The 17,986-nt window shown below is 42.8% G+C and overlaps 1 protein-coding gene across 4 annotated transcripts in view; it reads right to left on the bottom strand.

The window, feature by feature from the left end:
- Vrk1 (VRK serine/threonine kinase 1) overlaps positions 1-17,986 on the bottom strand; it is a 77,117-nt gene that overhangs the window by 22,283 nt on the left and 36,848 nt on the right. For all 4 annotated transcript variants that reach the window (XM_036206374.1, XM_036206378.1, XM_036206375.1 and 1 more), the window contains exons 4-11: positions 12,502-12,571; positions 11,601-11,688; positions 7,468-7,576; positions 7,264-7,356; positions 5,147-5,279; positions 4,372-4,492; positions 3,805-3,863; positions 133-311 (exon numbers count right to left, since the gene is read on the bottom strand). In XM_036206374.1, the coding sequence (XP_036062267.1) occupies positions 133-311; positions 3,805-3,863; positions 4,372-4,492; positions 5,147-5,279; positions 7,264-7,356; positions 7,468-7,576; positions 11,601-11,688; positions 12,502-12,571 (852 nt within the window). The remainder of the gene's footprint in view (positions 1-132; positions 312-3,804; positions 3,864-4,371; positions 4,493-5,146; positions 5,280-7,263; positions 7,357-7,467; positions 7,577-11,600; positions 11,689-12,501; positions 12,572-17,986) is intronic.

Below are 17,986 nucleotides of genomic sequence, written 5' to 3'. Positions count from 1 at the left end.
GCCCTCCACGTGCCACAGGTCCTTAAGCACCAACCACCCGTACTTTCTGGCTGAGCTAAGGCTTCATGCCTACAGTGCCCGTTAAGTTGAACCCAAAAAAAGCCTAGAGGGTCATTCCACACCCAGATTCACCTTTGAGGCCGGTTTGGTCTTCACACCTCCGTTCTCCACAGCACTAAAGTCCAGTTTGCCATCATCTTTACTTCCTATAGCTTTCAGTCCTTGTGAAAGAATGTCACGTAAATTTTGATAAAGAGGCTTTTCAGTGTAGTCCAGTAATTTCACAGTTTCCATGTACTTAGCAATTTCACCTAAAACAATAACACAATCATTTTATTACTTTTAGTCACAAACCCAATATGTCTATCTCATTCCTAAGAAAACAGTCCATGGTCAATGTAATATTACAATACAAGTGGGCAACATGTTAAAATAGAAACCTTGTTCTCAATCAGAGCTCCATGCTTTTAAGTCCAAAAATTATCAGGTAAGTAAAACAACATACTTTGAGATACAATGTAAGACATTTCTGCAACCATAAAAGAGAACAGAGAACACATTCAAACAGACATAAAATGTAAATATAAAAGGAATTCAGAAAGTAGTTTGTTCTGAGCTGCAGTGACTCTAGAAGCCATCAGTCCTGCAAACAGAAAGCTGCAAGTTGTGAGGTGAGAAAGAGAACCCAGAAAGCAGATTCAAGAACCAGCAAGACAGGTCCAGAGAGGTCAAGGCCTCCTGGCCACTGAGGCAGTGCCCTGCAGGAAAAGAAACACCCGCCCACCCCACCCCCGGCAGGACTGGTCCCTCACAAAGGGCCACTGCTTCTTCTTCATCAGGTCCTTGATTACACAACCATTACCACAAACCCCTACTCCTGACCAAGCCCCAAACTGTTCCCCATGAATCTCCCTGGTCTGTCACTGGAAATTCTACCCTCGAAGCTCAAGCCAACATCTCTTCAGTCTCTCCTCTATTCCACATTAACACATGATGTTCTTTTCCACAGCAGTATCCATCCACAGATGCACATATAACCACTAGTTTAATTATTTAAGTGCCACTGTATGCCAGGCTCTAGTCTGAACAGTTGAGATACAGCAGGGTCTCAAATCCCCACTATCTTAACCAGAAAAAAAGGAATCTGAAACCTCCAAGGCAGTATGATCAAAACACACTGTAAAAAGACACAAAGTATCCAAAAATTAATAAAAGGGTATTTTTAAAAACTCCTGAAACAAACATCAGTGTGTCTGGAAAAACAACAGGAAACTTTTGTTTTATCGGAGAGAGTGGATTCCACCATCACCACCCTCTATACAGAACAGAAGAGCCAAGTTGGCTTTAGTTAGCGTTGACCAAGCTAGCTTACACAAAACATAAGCTACTCGCCATGAAGAAACCAGGATGCTATGAAGGTGTGTTCTATAAGAACCGGGACGTAGAAAACAAAGCTGCACAGAGGTGAGCTGTGGGAACCCTAAAGTCCAATTATCCCTGAAGGGCAGGGGCATGCACAAGGGTCTTACTCAACTATAGAGTAAGTCACAGGGCATCAGAGTGTCTAGGACAAAATGCTCTTGGTATGCAAACTTGTAACCCTAGCTTTCAGGACGCTGAGGCAGGAGGGGTCCCCAAGTTCAAGACCAGCCAGGGCTACACAGAGAAACCAAGCAGTGGCACAAAGGGATGGAAGCAGAGAGAAAGGAGACAACAAAATTCCTGCAGAGTCTGCAAAGCTGCTGAGACTAATAGGCAGATAGAGCACAGGGTAAAAAGACATAAAAATCTGCCCTATTTTTAGATACTGTTAAAACCTGGAAATCAAATGTTCAAACCCGAATACTTAATACAGAAGAAAAAGGCATCAGTTACCCAATGTGACTGTAATGACAGCAAGATTTCTGCAGAGACCAAAATACAATGGGAAATTAAGGAGGGATTTAATGAAGAGCTGCCACAGTGGGTTGGAAGAGGTGGGATTACAAAGTTGTGGTTCTCCAAATCAAACTAGAATCATTCCAACCTCAAAGCCCAGCAAACATGAGGGATCATGTATGTGGAACTGCAGTGATGCTAAAACTTCAACAGAAATGCAGTCAGAACTAAGTCAAGGGGCTGGAGAGATGCCTCAGCAGTTAAGAGCACTGTTCCATTCCCAACACCCACGTGGTGACTCACAACCATCTGTAACTCCAGTTCCAGGAGATCTGATGCCCTCTACTGGCCTCTGCAGGCACTAGGCATGCATGTGGTATTTAGACAGGGAAAAAACCCAAACACACATTTTTTTTTTCTTTTTCCAGATAGGGTTTCTCTTTGTATACCTGGCTGTCCTGGATCTCACTCATTTTAGACCAGGCTGGCCTCAAACTCAGAGATTCGCCTGCCTCTGCCTCCCAAGTGCTGGGACTAAAAGCGTGTGTCACTACTCCCCATTGAAAAAAATTCTTTAAAAAAGAAAAAGTCAGGTTTAAAAAAAACAACAACAATACTTGAGTACTCAAACCACCAGATACTGCCAGCCAGCAAGATTGAAGAAAAAGTTGCAATTCTGAGGCAGTAGGAATCAGGAATAGACAAAAAAGAACAAAGAACAGAGTCCACAGAGATCTGACAAAGAAAACACCAAAAGATAAAGGAAGTCTTGAAGATAGGCTGCTAGGTCAACTGAATGTGGCACATACAGTCAAAGTGAACTGCAGGCAGTCTGGATGGGAAACCACCATGTGCAGCGAGCAGACAAGATCCAGAAATGCAGTAGAACACATAAATAATGGAATGCAGATGTAGCAGAGCACCACAGACACACACACAGACGTCTTGGTGCACTCGGCCCAGGACTGGGAACAGAGATGGATGATAACGAAGAGCACACTGCCGGGTACTCCCCAATCATACCCTCCGCAGTCTTCCCTCGACCAAGACTAGAGGCCGGTCATGACTCTAGAAGAGAGGTTCTCAACCTGTGGGTCATGACCCCGGGGAGTGCCAAACAGCTTTCATAGGGATCACCTAAGACCACCCTGCATATCAGCTACTTACATTACAATTCATTTCAGTAGCAAAATTAGAGTTATGAAGCAGCACCGAAATTAACTTTATGGTTAAGGGTCATCACAGCATGAGTAACTGTATCAAAGGGTCACAGCATGGGAAGGCTGAGAACCAGTGTTCTAGAAAATAAGGCCATTGGCATCCTTTCTATTTCAAGCTGTAGACTCTTGATCAAAGTAAAAACCAATGACCTCATGATGTTCAAAAGGGACACAATTCTTACACCCTCTAGCATAGTCTTCCACCCTCCACAGCTACTTCATCACCTTCCCTACAAATGCTCCAGTGCCCCCTCCACAAGGCTGTCCTTGGCCACCCTGCTCAAAGTGTAAACTCTTCCTGCTCTCTGTGCCACCTCTACATTCCCAATTCCATTTCCTGTTTTCTTCTTCTCCAGAGGACTAACAACACAGTGTGCTAGCAAAAATCACGGTTATGTACTCATCCGCAGCTCCCAGCGTTGAGGGCCAGCATCCTGAGAGCGGGGTAAGATGCAGCCCGCATGGACAGCAGTCTCTGATACCTAATACAACCTCCAGAAACACCAGCTAAGAAAACAAAACATGCCTCCCTGCTGAAAGCAAAGGGCAACTGTGGGAGGCTCCACAGCTCACCGACCAGCTCACTGTGCAGAGTTTGCTTCTGGGAAATGGGTGTACCTCCAACGATGGTAAATCCTAAAATGTTGTGGGCTTTTTCTTCCCAGAAAACAAAAGCTCTGTGAAAGTCTATGGAAGTCTTCCCTACCTGGCTTGTTTTTCTCAGGAAAGCACTTCTCCATCAAAGCTGCAACATTGTCCCTGTATCTGTGGAGGAAGGAAGGAGTCCTTGGTTACAAGTGCAATAAGAGCTCAGCTCCTAAGAGGACAGACAGCAGGCAGTGCTTCTGAGGAAAACAGCCAAGTGCAAAGAGCCTTGCTGTCTAACTCTCCTCATCTTTTACTTAAGCATCACTGAGCCAGGGGTGGTGACTGTGACAAGCCTACAACAGCAACACTCAAGAGGCTCAGGCAGGAGGGCTACTCAGGATAAAAGCATTGCCTATAAAAATAAAACAAGCCAGGCAGTGCACACCTTTAATCCCAGCACTCGGGAGGCAGAGGCTGGCGGATCTCTGTGAGTTCGAGGCCAGCCTGGGCTACAGAGTGAGTTCCAGGAAAGGTGCCAAAGCTACACAGAGGAAACTCTGTCTTGAAACGCCCCCACCCCCAAAAAATCTAGAAAACAAAATCCCATAGATCCTATCAAGAAATTCTGACTAAAATCCTTTGCCCTATCACCAACCAACCAAAAATAACGTAAGTTGTCTCTTACCTAATTTTAGAATCTCTAACATAGTTAGGATCTCTCAAGTTATCCTCCCAAGGAAGACAGCCACTGAGCCACTGGATCATGCAATAACCAAGTATTTCCAGATCGCCACGTCGTGATGGGGCTACAAACACAGGAGAAGATCAAGTACAACAGCATTCTAGAACCACTCAAGTCTACCATGTGGCAGAAGCATCTGCCTGCACGTAATGAAAGCACTGAACACTGGGCTATATAAAAGACGTCTTTATCTCCAACTAAGAATGTACTAACACCCAAACTGGGAAACCTTAGGGTTTCAAACAGATACTACTGTCTAGGAAATAAAACACCTCCATTCACTTGAAGTTCCTAAAATGGTGACCCTCTCAACACTGTCAGGTCCACCACAGCAAAGGGCACAGAGGACGGACCAAGCTACCTTACACAAAATATAAGCTACTCGCCATGAAGAAACCAGGATGCTGTGAAGGTGTGTTCTATAAGAACCAGGACATAGAAAACGAAGCTGCACAGAGGTGAGCTGTGGGAACCCTAAAGTCCAATTATCCCTGAAGGGCAGGGGTATGCACAAGGGTCTTACTCAACTATAGGAGCTAAAGATTTGCCCTCTTTCTCACCCTACTCTGCTTCTTCCAGTATTCTTCATCAGTCTACTTATTTACTTAGCATAATTAAGGGCAGAAATTCAGACGGAAACATCAGCATAGGCCACCATGGACACACCAGGCCACTCGTAGACACAACAAGCTACTGTAGACGACACAACAGGACATACCCACGCCATTGTGCGCATCGATGCTGGTGAACTCTAGTGTGCCATCGTGGCATCTTTTGGGATCTTCTTTATACTCTTTATGGACACCATCCGGGCAGTACCGATAAGCAAGTCCATAGTCTACCAAGTACACCTATAAATTTCCAAGCACCAAATTAAAGACAAAAATCAGCCCACATGTATTACTTAAAAGTACAGAAATAAAATACAATCACTTGGGGGTAGATTCACCTACAAGGGCAAACAGCAGCTCTCCAACAAGTCAAATTTAAAATGAACACTGTAGCAAGTACTGAACAACCACCACCCCCTCCTCTGGAATGCTGGGAACTGCACCTAAAGCTTCATAAATGCTAACCACGAGCTTTGCCACTGAGCTGTATCTCTGAGTAATTCTTACTTTTAAGAAATCTTATTTTGTTTGCAGTATTGAGTCTAACTCAGGACCTTCCTCTACCACAGAACTAACCAACCCTCTCATCCAATAATTTTTACTTTTAATAAATGTTAAATGACCATGAAGCTACAGTCCTTTCAATACTATCTCACCTTGCATACTTTCTTAGAAAAGTATGTGCTAAACTTCTAACTAACCATGTCTTCATGGGCAAGATGTTAAGTTCTTATAGAATCGAGAACAGACTATCACACAGAGCAAACTTTCAAGACTCCACAAAGAAAAGCAGGATGAACAGTGTCAGCACACTGTTGTCTTCTACTCCCGACTCTTTACTGATAGGCCTAGGTACTTCATAAAAATGGTTCAAAGGCTCTAACAATATTCAAAACTCTTAGATGAGGCCTTTACCTCCATCTTAAATACAGAGTCGAGCCTTCCAGATTAAAGCTAATTTGGAATACTGATAGAGGAATTCCATGGCATAGTCTATTGTTCTGACTAACATACAACATTAGCACATGTGGCTTCCATCTGATAGCTACATATTACACCTGACTCTCCGCCACAAATGCATGTGCCCGTATGCATGTGAGCACAAAGACAAACTTAGTACTGAGAGTCACCCCATCCACACACGTCTGAAAGGTAGGAGAGGTGCACATGGCTGCCATGTGAACAAAAGCTGCTCACGATAGTCAAGTGCAAACTCATGGAAGTCCAATGTTGAGTAGTACTATGCAAGTCCCTCCTCCTCCAGCTAAAGGGACCTCTACTGTTCCAGTTCCTGCTGTGTTCAAGGAAACAGCTCAGCTGAGATGGCTGGAGAGAAGGGAGCTGACCCTGGGGTGCCTCACAGAGCACTCCAGCCCAGCAGCTTGCTTTCTCTTGGTGTACTACACAGATCCCTCATGCTCTCCATAGCTTACAGAGGGGAGGCAGACACACTGTGGTAAAAAGGAGGCAACCAAAAGAAGGTGGCTGCAGACAAGGAGGTCTAGGAGAACGAGCCAAGTGCACAGACCACACTGCCCCAAACCAAGCACTCACAACTTCCTTCCTTCTACACAAGATCAAGAAGTACCACTTTAGCAGTGTCAACCACACCTTCTTGGCACAAATCACAGAAAGGGCTACAAGCATCCTGGATTGTCACTGACCCCAGCATGGATGCACAACAGAACTTTCACCTCTTAGACAGCTACAGAGGGAATGAAGCAGACTAAAAACGCACATCTGCCCGGCAAGCACTAAGGACGGACAAATCCAGACTGCTCTGGCAGGCTGTACACAAATGACTTCAATAATCCACATTAAGACCAAACTTTCCAAGTCACAGGCACTTCTTACATCTGATGGAGTTCTTGAACAAAGGAAATAAGAAAAGTGACAGAGCAGACAGGAAAATCTAAATCTAATTCATTGGTGCACTATGTAATTTTAAGCTTCCACCCCCAACTAGCTATTTGAAATTCATTTTGTATCAAGCACATCTTCTGAATATTATTTAGGGCAGACCAGCCAACTTGATAAAGCGCCAGAAAACTGCAACAAAATGCAGAATGGCAACTATATAAAGGTATCTGAAGAAACAGTATTGTTAGTGTATCTACTTCAAAAAAAGCAGAGCTTGGGGGGGGCGGCGGGAGGTGTCAGTCCAGAGTACCCTACTTGCTCACACAGCATGTTCTACAACAGTAAAAACTGAAGTTCTAAGGACCTGGTCAGGGTTCTTGTAGCTCAGAAGAAGGTTGGAAGCCTTGATGTCCCCGTGTACATACTCATGCTCGTGGATGTATTCCAGGATATCCAGCTATGGAGAATATGGAGGTAAATTAATGCAGTACCTAACACGGCCAGCAGAGGACTGAGCTGCGACAGAAACCAGCCCTTACTGTATTCACAAGGAGCATAGCTCACATACAATTCTTAAGCTTAGCTGCAAGACAGTTTTCCGAGAAAACCTTTTGGCATTTGCTTCATATATTTTCTGAAGGTCACTCCCAAAGCGGTCCATTATCATAAACCTGTAACTGAAGACAAACAAGAAAAGTCAGTGAGGGAAATAACTAGGAACATGGACTTGCAATGAATATTCTTCCTTCAGATTATGTCAAGTTAATGCTTAATAAGGCAGGGTTATAAAAGAGGAGGAAAGGGGCATGAACAGACACCGTGAAGAATTTCTCCCAACTAGATAGAAATCTTAAGAATTCAGAAGGCTGTACTGTCCTGTCTCCAGGGCCTCTTCCTGGTCTAAGCTAGGTTTACAGGAGACAAGATTCAACCTAAGACAACGCTCACACACTCGAGCAGACACATCTACAGTGAAACACATCCACTTGGCTTTGAGTGAGGGCACTGATTCTTCTCTTGAAGTTAAATACTGTTATAAACAGGAGCGACCTTCTGTGACTGTGTCTCCATTTTTAAGGCACATTTCAACAATATATGTTCTGTTAAATCTAGGCTGTCAAGAGATGGCTTAAAAACTACATTCAGTAAAGCTGTCCAAACAGTATAAAGCAATAATTTATTAAATACTCAGCGGTCAAGATTTGGAAAAGAAATACGCAGCAGAAATGATGAATTTTGGTTTTACCATCAACCTGCCATGTCACCTTGCCCAAGTGATATTACTTCTGTAGGACATCAAGTCTGGAGAGGTAAAATGAGGAGGTGGGCTGCATCCTCCCTAGGGATTCGAACTCTTAGAGTGCACGCTGAGATGCCTGTAATGACATGCTCAGCTCCTCTGCATGTCACTCTCACCTTCAACAGTTGTCCAAAATCTACTGTGTCTATTGAAACCCTTAAAACAGATAAACAAGACAAACTCCTCCCCGGATGAGCTCACAGCCACGCAATCAGCCGGTGCACCACGGCACTCGCCAGGCAGGCACTCTATCGTCCTATTTTACAGAAGAAAACTGTCCGTAACCTCCCCTCAAATGAGGTGGGCCTATGATTTAAAACACTCTCCTCCCCACACTGAAATAACAAACACCGTAAACACAAAAGTCGTGCTTACATAATGTAGGCTTTTATGACAATAAAATACAGTGAGTTACAGCCAACTAATACTAAAAGACAGTGTAATAATATAAAATATAGTCTTGCACCCACATGGCAGCTCACAACTGTCTGTAACTCCAGTTCCAAGGGACCCGACACCCATAGCAAAACACCAATGCACATAAAATAAAAATAAAATTAAAATTAAATTTAAAAAAAAGTTCTTGTTAAAAAATATATATATAGGGTCCTATCCATTTCTGAATCAGAAGAATTAGAGACTCTGTCTATATATCTTTTAATAAGATAGTAATATTTTAGGAGGTGAAGTATATGTCAAAGTTATACTATCAAGTAGGGGCAAACAAAATATATCCATTTGTGACAACATTCCTGCTACCCTGACCTCTAACATAATAGAGAACAGTCATGTGACTTCCCAATATCCTAGGTATGACAAGTTTTGCAAAGCTGAGAGAGAAGAGCAGGATATAAATGTCTGCCTTTACCAAAGATTAGCCTGTGTGATCACTACAATACTCTGAACACCCAAATGTAACCTTTGCCAACAATAGTCTGTGTCTTAGGGTCACTACAGCTGTGATGAACACCATGACTCACACTTCCACATCACTGTTCGTCATCAAAGGGAACCAGGACAGGAACTCAAACACGGCAGGCACCTGGAGGCAGGAGCTGATGCAGAGGCCATGGAAGGCTGCTGCTTACTGGCTTGCTCTCCATGGCTTGCTCAACCTGCTTTCTTACAGAACCCAGAACCACCACCAGCCCAAGGATGGCTCCACCCACAATGGGCTGGGCCCTCCCCCATCAATCACTAAAGAAGCAACTGCTCTACATGCTGGCCAATCTTATGGAAGCATTTTCTCAATCAAGGTTTCCTTCTTTCAGATAACTCTAGCTTGTGTTAAGCTGACGTAAAACTAGCCAGCAGAGTCTGGAAGAGGGTAAACACTGTCTGACTCAACACAGGGTCCTCTACTAAAGCAGATTAATCAGATCTTTGTTTTTATGCACAAATTACCGTCGCTAACTCTGAATGGCCCCTAAAATCCCCTCACCATTCCTCAATTATAAACAAATGACACACACAACTGTCAGCATGCATGTTCTCCTGAGAGAGCGCTAGGGCTGAATATTAAGAGAAGGCTCCTTCTGAACATGTAGATAAGGCCTCTGATGCTTTCTTTTTCAGGGACTTGGTTAAGTACTTCCAGTAATAAGACAGTATCAAACAATTCTGAAATGGTAATGGAAGGTTTTTCACAATTTTCACACTGCCCTAATCACTCCCTACTACTTCCAAACAAGCTAAAGGAAAAGTAAGGATGTCTGTCTGGCAGGGGAGAAGGCTGGAAGAAGAATCCTATTTTTTTGTTTCTTCACTTCTAAAAAACTTACGGGATTATGTTACTGCTTCAACCTAACAGTCAACACTTCATCCACTGAGGAAGGTCTAGCCACCTCAGTTTCAGGAAGGAATGGTCATCACTAACAATAAACGAGACACGAGCTGGAGACTTGCTCAACGGCAGTCACCCACTCTGACTCCTCTGCAGCCCCCGCCAGGCACCCTTTGAACATAGCCAGCCTTCTATCCACTACCTCTCTGGCACACTGTTCCCAGTAAAACCTCATGTAACAAAACGACACTAGATTCCAGGGAGCCCCCGACTCCCCGTGATGCACAGTTCTCTTCCCCGAGATGCACGGTTCTCTAGTAAATAAAACTGGTAGGTTTACACAATGGCTGCCCCATTCTCAAGTCTTTGCTAACACAGCACCAATTTGGTTTGGGCATTCCCTACCCTTCCACGTAGCAGTGTCTTTCACCAAGAAACTTGTGTGACCTGGTTGACTACTTGAATCTTGCCCATGGCAGGTTTAAGCATAAGAATTATAAAACCATGACCAAGAAAATGAACAAGGAAGTCTCCCAGGACTCCAAGAAAGGGTACTTGGTAGGAAAGGGAAACTCCTAAGACACTGGCAGTAATTTCTGACACTGGTGCTGTGTCTGCATGTGAGGTCCAGAAATGGAGCAGCCTTCCCAATAACACAAAAGGAACACTAACAGAGAGCAAAGCCACACTGAGGGTAACTGTACAAGGCAAGCAAAAACGTACCCACAATGCCAGCACTCAGGAGGATCAGGCCAGAGGACTGAAAGCTCACCACCAGCGGGCTCTGCAGTGGGGTAACGCTAAGTCTAGAAAGCTAAGTTCAAGAAAGTGCAAGGCATGGAAACAGGCCTTTGGTGACTACGTAAAACAGTGGATTCACAGAGGTTCTCCCCACTCACTGCAATCACCATCGAACTAGTGGGCCTCCAGTTTCTAACCAGGCCTGGCCTTCATGGTCTCCTACAAGCTTTGAAAGCAGCAGACTGCACAAAGGTGTTAGGGGCTTTCTCCAACTCCATATCCTAAGCCATCTAAGAGGAAAGGTTACATGAGCTGGCACCTAGCTTTTCTCCCATGTTTCACAAATGCTGTCACTGAAGTTTGTCACATCTAACCAGCTAGACTGAAGCTCTCATAAAGAACAAAGACTCGGGGGCTGGAGAGATGGCTCAGAGGTTAAGAGCACTGACTGTTCTTCCAGAGGTCCTAAGTTCAATTCCCAGCAACCACATGGTGGCTCACAACCATCTATAATGAGATCTGGCGCCCTATTCTGTATACATAATAAATAAATAAATCTTGGGGGAAAAAAAAAAAAAAAAGAACAAAGACTCTAGTCTCCATGGATGATTGGGCACTCAATATGAGATCTCAAACAGGATCCTGGGAGAGGCAGGGCGCACTCTTCAGGCTTTGTTCCTGTCAATGGGGTTCTAGCCACTTGACATTGCTCCATACAAGTCTACAGGTTAGACTGGCACCCCCACAGAGCTAAGATCTTACTCCCCACCTCTGCTGCCCCACAGTCCAGATGCACACCTACAGTTATTGTGGGTGCTCAGCAAATAACTCTCAACTGAACCAACTCAACAGGAAATACTCAAAATGTAGAGCTTACCTTTTTCCATTTTTATTATGTAGACCAGATCCCCAATACTTAGGAACACCAAGGTACTTCAATTTGTGTGTATGAATCCATTTCTGAACTAGAAGTTGAAAGAGAGGTCAGTGATTTCAACTGCTATAACAGTTATTTCAAAACACATTACTAAGAGCAGAGCATACTTCTATGTGCAACAACAACACCACCTCTACTCATAACAGGAGGAAAAGAGCACAGTGTAACACAAAGTGTAATAAAAATTTTACCAACCTGCAAAAATAGGGTCCTGCCTTTTCCTTGTCTTGAAACTGTCCCCTGTGAAACCATTTCTGAAGTGCAAGGCAATAGCACCACCTCTTTAGTCACTAGTTATCTAGCTCGCTTGCTTCTCCAGCAAGACTGACCTCAGCCCCATCTCTAGAAACATGGGACTGTCTCCTTCAATATGTCCATCTCTTCCTCACCTTGCAAATCAAGATACAGGAGACACGAGGTGTGCACCTGCTCCCTTACAGCAGGAATGGGGCCTCAGATGAAACAGACTGTTCTCTGCACTAGGTCTCAGCAACCCCAACGCCCACCCAGCTCATGGGCTTCAGGTTTTAGCAAAATCCTCAAAAGAGTTAGAGACCGTGTACTCACACTTGTCAATTAGGGTAATTCATATATTTCCTAGGTCACATACCATTGATTATTTCACATGTCAACAAACCATACAGCAAATACATCAATACATCAGAATGACTTCATGCAAGTATCATCTGAATGGGATTTGTGTATAAAGCCAATGAAAACAGAGCAACAGGTGACATGACACTTTAACCTCAGCTTATGTGAAAAAAAGCCGGTAAACTGCTGATTTTTAAATGTTTAAACCTTTAACAAAACAATTTTAAGCATGTTTATTGTTTCTTACTTTGCTCTGGTTTAGCAGCACGCTGGTAGAACTTTAATTCAGTGAAAAGAGGTCCATTGTCACTGGGTTCCTTAGAATACAAGAGTCAATTAAAATTACTGAATTATTTTCACTGAGCCTTCAATGCCAGAGTAAATCTAATTTTTCCTACAACACAATATAATTTTGATATTTAAATTTATAAATTATTTAAAAATTAAAATTTAACTCCTTAGAAATATTTTACATGTTCTCACAATAATCTTTCTCTTAGTCGAGCAGTGGTGGTACATGCCTTTAATCCCAGCACTTGGGAGGCAGAGCCAGGCAAATCTCTGTGAGTTCAAGAACAACCTGGTCTACATAGCGAGATCCTCCCTGTCTCGAAAAACCAAAAAAAAAATAATAATAATAATCATAATCATAATCATCATCATCATCATCATCTTTCTCTTTAGCTCAACTTCCATAGGTGATTAATTATACACAATCAAAAATATAGTTCAGTCTTTGCAGAAGTTTAAGGCAAATGTTTAAACTAATTTTCATCTTTATTAAGCAAAGGCCAGCAACCATGCTAAATGGATCACCACCAAGGGGTTACAAGACATTTCTGAGGTTTAATAAAATTCCAACACCTGACTTAACCAATTAATGGTAGAATCCCATTCCTTTCCCTCACCTATCATGCATCTGGATCTCCAGAGCAAGCAACACTGTGCCCTTTTCTTTCTAACACTGATTCCTATGTTTCTCAGACCAAAGAAACCTACAACGTTTGTAAAGTCAAAAGGAGACTGCAGCTAAATAACAGTGTTCTCCAACTTTCCTAGGTAGTATCTACTTCCCATTTCAAGGGATATTAACCACCTGAATTATTTGTAAAGAGGCAAACATTTACAAAAAGATATTTTACACAAGAGATAACAGCCCATGATGAGTTTCATGTTGTTTAATAAATATGATAAGAAATAGCTTATAATTTTGTTGGCTTTTTAAATAGTGAGTTTTGTCTGGCTGGTTGATATAAAGTAGTATTTACTTAATGTTTGGTATTTTTTACTGATTTTAAAGGAATGACAATTTCAACTACAAAAACAAACATTGGGGTTGGGGATTTAGCTCAGTGGTAGAGCGCTAGCCTAGCAAGCACAAGGCCCTGGGTTTGATCCTCAGCTCTGGCAAAAAAAAAAAAAGCAAACATTTCTAAACTAAGCTGGCAAAGTATTTTGGAAAGAACCTCTGCACGGCTGGAGTTAAGATGCAGAGCTCATTAGAACTGGCGAAGCCCTGAGCTACAGCATGACAGGGTGTTCTTATCCACCTCAGAGACATCTGCTCCAAACACTGAAAATCAGGACATATACTTTTTCTTCATTGAGGAAACCATCAATTACTACAGAAGTTCATTTTAGTCCTTGAAGTGTCAATAAAAATCTTGATTATATTGACTGTTCTCTCAGCTCACAAGTCTCCAGGTAATGTGTTTACAGGACTCTGCTCATCTGCAATCAAGCAGTTCCTAGCCGCAGAGGGCATGTAAGCCACAAATGGACAACACTAGAATCAGAAAGAACCTAAACAGTTTGACATCCTTGTTATAGCTCGGCCTCAGAAGAGCAGTGTTCAAAGCTTTCACATGTCACCACACCCTGACACAGGATCAGGTCCATATACTCAAGTGTGAATGTCAAGACTCTGACTGATGTGCTAAGAAAGAAACCCCCATACCTGTGGCCGCTTCCCAGTAGCAACAGGAGCCAGAAACATGAGCAAATGTTTTAAGTCAATGACTGAGCAAGTCACAGAATAAGTGTAAAAAAAATGAAGAAAGTGAAATTAAAGAAAAGGAATTTTGGTTAACTTTCAGAATGACTCATTAATAAAACTTGGGCTTAAAGGACACTTTCCCAAGACCACTCCTGGCTTATTACCAACAGTATAAGATTTTTGATTTATTCAGTTTCAACCTACATCATATTAACTTTAATTTTCAAGTTTCCTTCAAGCAATAATTTATTAAACTTATAATGTGAATCAACCATATAAATCAGGACACTATAATGCAGGCTTTCTGAGCACTTTCCTACATTAGCTATCCAACAGGCTTCCATTATGACAAAGGAAAGGAACCACTTTTTGGCACTGTGCTCTAGCTGAAGCGAGCTATCTGTGGAGAAAATACCTTATCTCAGAACTAAAATTGTATTAACATATTTCAAATCTAAAATACTTTGCCAACTCTATAATAGCCAAGATTTAGAAAAGAAATTGGGACTGACATTTTAACTAGAATATCACTAAACGTTTCCTTAAGACTTCTAAGTGTCAAAATGACGATGACAACAGAAAAAATTAAAATGTGATATATTTCAATGGCACCATCCAAAAGCAACTGGCTGCCATTTAAAAATGAAGCTGTACAAACTTTCTCCTTCTTACCAAAAAAATTAAGATATCTGAATTGAAAATTCAGAACACTCATCATAACATCAGGCAAAGCCCTTCCCAGGAGGCTGTGAGATAGAGACCCCAGTGGTTCTCCAAGAAAGGACCACCATGTGCCTGCTCCTAGGTGGCACAAACTGGAAGACTATCGGCAGGCTTCCAACCCTGTTCCCACAAAGGTAAGAGTACTCAAAGAACTAGTTTCCTAATAAGTCTTAGGTCTGTTGGGGGAGGGAGGAATTAGAAAAAAATCTACTTGTATTACCCAGCTTACTTATTTACTACTTCTTCCTGGCCATCTAATTTCATACAGACACGCATGTGCACACACACAGAACCTCTGAAAGCAAACATAAGCTAACTGTTCTGGTGACACAGAAGCATTATCCTACAGCTGCCTGCATCAGTCAAGGATGAAGAAGCCCTCAACAGAAACAGGGCACCCCTGGGCAGGAGGAAGAGTGTAAGAGATGCTGAGATACCTAACTTGCATGTGTATCTTATGTTCACACCAATGCCAAATGCAGGCACTGTGTGTAAGTCTACAGAGCTCAGTCACAAAGCAGGCATGTCAGAAGTAGCCAGGTTTGGGGTGGAGACTCAGAGCAGAAGCATGGGAAGGATCTCAGAATGAAGGTGTAGGTCTGCAGACACGATCCCATCTGACACGGTTATAGTGTACGAGGCGGCAGGTTAGTCTCCGGGTCTCCACCTGGATACAAAGGAGCGCTTGACAGACTTATCAAGGACACCAATGACCAGGCCCTGTGCAGTCTCATGACAACATACAAGGCCTGGAAAGCACTGCTTGGCATGTGATTACCTAACTTTACAGTTAAAACCACCTTAGCTGAATTTCTTAAATAACTTGCCCATTTTTGTTCTAAAAAGAAAAAGGCATGCTCGTTCTTACAATGCACAAGTGCCGTAGTGATTTCTTCCTAGGCCGTGTTATAGAGAACCTTTACATACTAAGCTTCACATGTTGCTGTTCTGGTACCATGCCCCGTTCGTCGTCCATGTTCTCTGAAAACAGGAGTCACAGAAACCTGCCCAGCAGCCAGCAGGCTTTGCAACCATCTCCAGCACCACACACACAAGCACCTGTCACAACCCTCATGTTAATGTTTGAACGTCAACTGTTCTGATTTACTGCAGAAAAGAATATTAATCACTGTGCATGTTTGTATTGGGTATCTACTTCCACTCTGAAGACTGCAATGCTGTAAGAAGGAAATGATGAGCCAGCCTAGTCCCAATAGAGAAAAGTGGACAGCATCAAAATGGTAAAAGTAAATGAATGGAAAAGAAGGTAAAAGGGACAGAAAATTATGCCTTAAAAATATTAAAAATCAATCAATAAATAAAACAGGGATGTAAAGACTGCATAACTAAAGGACATTTGAAAAACAAGGTTATTATCAAGTAACTTAAAATCTACTTATATTTTAGAGAAATAAACATAATTTTTTTTAAACTAGTATCATGAGAAGGATATTAGAAGTGAAATTGTATAATAAAAGACAATACAGTGACTGACGCAGGAATGTAAAGGAGCCAAAGACTTCAGACATCAAGGGAACAGCAGCCAGCTGTGGCTGGAGTCCCCTCTGAGGGCTGGGCAGCTGCTCTTCCAGGACCACAAACCACACTGCAGAAGAGCTCCTAAGACACGAAGCACAGAGTATCTGCCACCATCTCTACTACAGAGAAGAACAACGGACGACTCAAGACATGAAATACTGGACTGTCTGAAAAAGAGACATCCTTACAACTCAGAAAGTCACTGTGTTCAGATCAAATAACAGGAAATAGCTACCCTACCCATTTCCCCTCAGCTAGATAAGTGAAGCTCATTCCACTTCCAATGAAGATCACAGTTCTATGATAAAACCTCACCTGCCAGAAGTTCAGCTTATCCAGAACAAAGCAAAAATGGTCACTTAGCACTTCCCTTCCAAGACTTGCAGACAAGTATGCAAACTAGCCAGCTGCAGAGGGGTCTGAACGCCTGGACCAGTAGGAAGCTTACTTTCTTCTCAATGGAACCCTAATCTTACCCCATAGGTGTCATGTTTCCATGGGGACAGAAGACAGGTACAGATAACTCCCCACAAGTCTATGCCTGGCAGTAACCCCAGTGGTTCAGAGGGAATGCCAGTCCATGAGAAAGAAAGCTCCAAATGGAGAGGTCAGAAGACAAGGGAAGGAATGGCAGGAGACACAGACACTAATTCAACATGCCATGCAGGAAGAAGGGCAGTGGCTTCCCACTATAAACAAAGGCTGTGGACGCACTAGGCTCACAAACTCCACAAAGGCGCTCAAGACCTGCCTGCACTCTAGACGAAACATGAAGTGCTTACCCAGAGGCCCTTGGGATAAGGAGCCAGTGGAGCCCCTGGCGATCAAACAGGCAGTGCAGCTGACACCAAAGTCAGTCAGACTCCAAGTGTCTAACATAGAAATACTTCTGGTTGCTGGGCGGTGGTGGCGCACGCCTTTAATCCCAGCACTCGGGAGGCAGAGCCAAGTGGATCTCTGTGAGTTCGAGGCCAGCCTGGTCTACAGAGTGAGTTCCAGGAAAGGTGCAAAGCTACACAGAGAAACCCTGCCTCAAAAAAACCACCAGAGAGAGAGAGAGAGAGAGAGAGAGAGAGAGAGAGAGAGAGAGAGAGAGAGAAAAGAAATACTTCTGAAAAAACATGATGCCTTATGAATAAAGACTCAAGTCCTCAGGAAAGCAGTTCCAGAGCTATATAAGAAGCCTACCTCAGCCTGCCTAAATGAGGTTTAGTTCAATATAAGAAGCCATATTAACCAAACAAGGGAGAAAAATCTAATGAGCCAGCTAAAAGATATATAAGAGCATTTACAAATGAACAGGTAAACTATAAACTAGAAGGAAATAGTTATAACACACATTCTGAAAATAAAATTCATCCACAATAACTCGCCCCCTCAATTTTAAAAGGCAAAAAACAACTCAGTTATTAAAAATAATTCTTTTCTCTTTTTTTATTTGTTTGTTTGTTTGTTTTTCAAGACAGGGTTTCTC

Source organism: Onychomys torridus, chromosome 14 (assembly GCF_903995425.1).
Source record: "Onychomys torridus chromosome 14, mOncTor1.1, whole genome shotgun sequence".
Classification (NCBI taxonomy): domain Eukaryota; kingdom Metazoa; phylum Chordata; class Mammalia; order Rodentia; family Cricetidae; genus Onychomys; species Onychomys torridus.
This window is presented reverse-complemented; position numbering and strand designations above follow the sequence as displayed.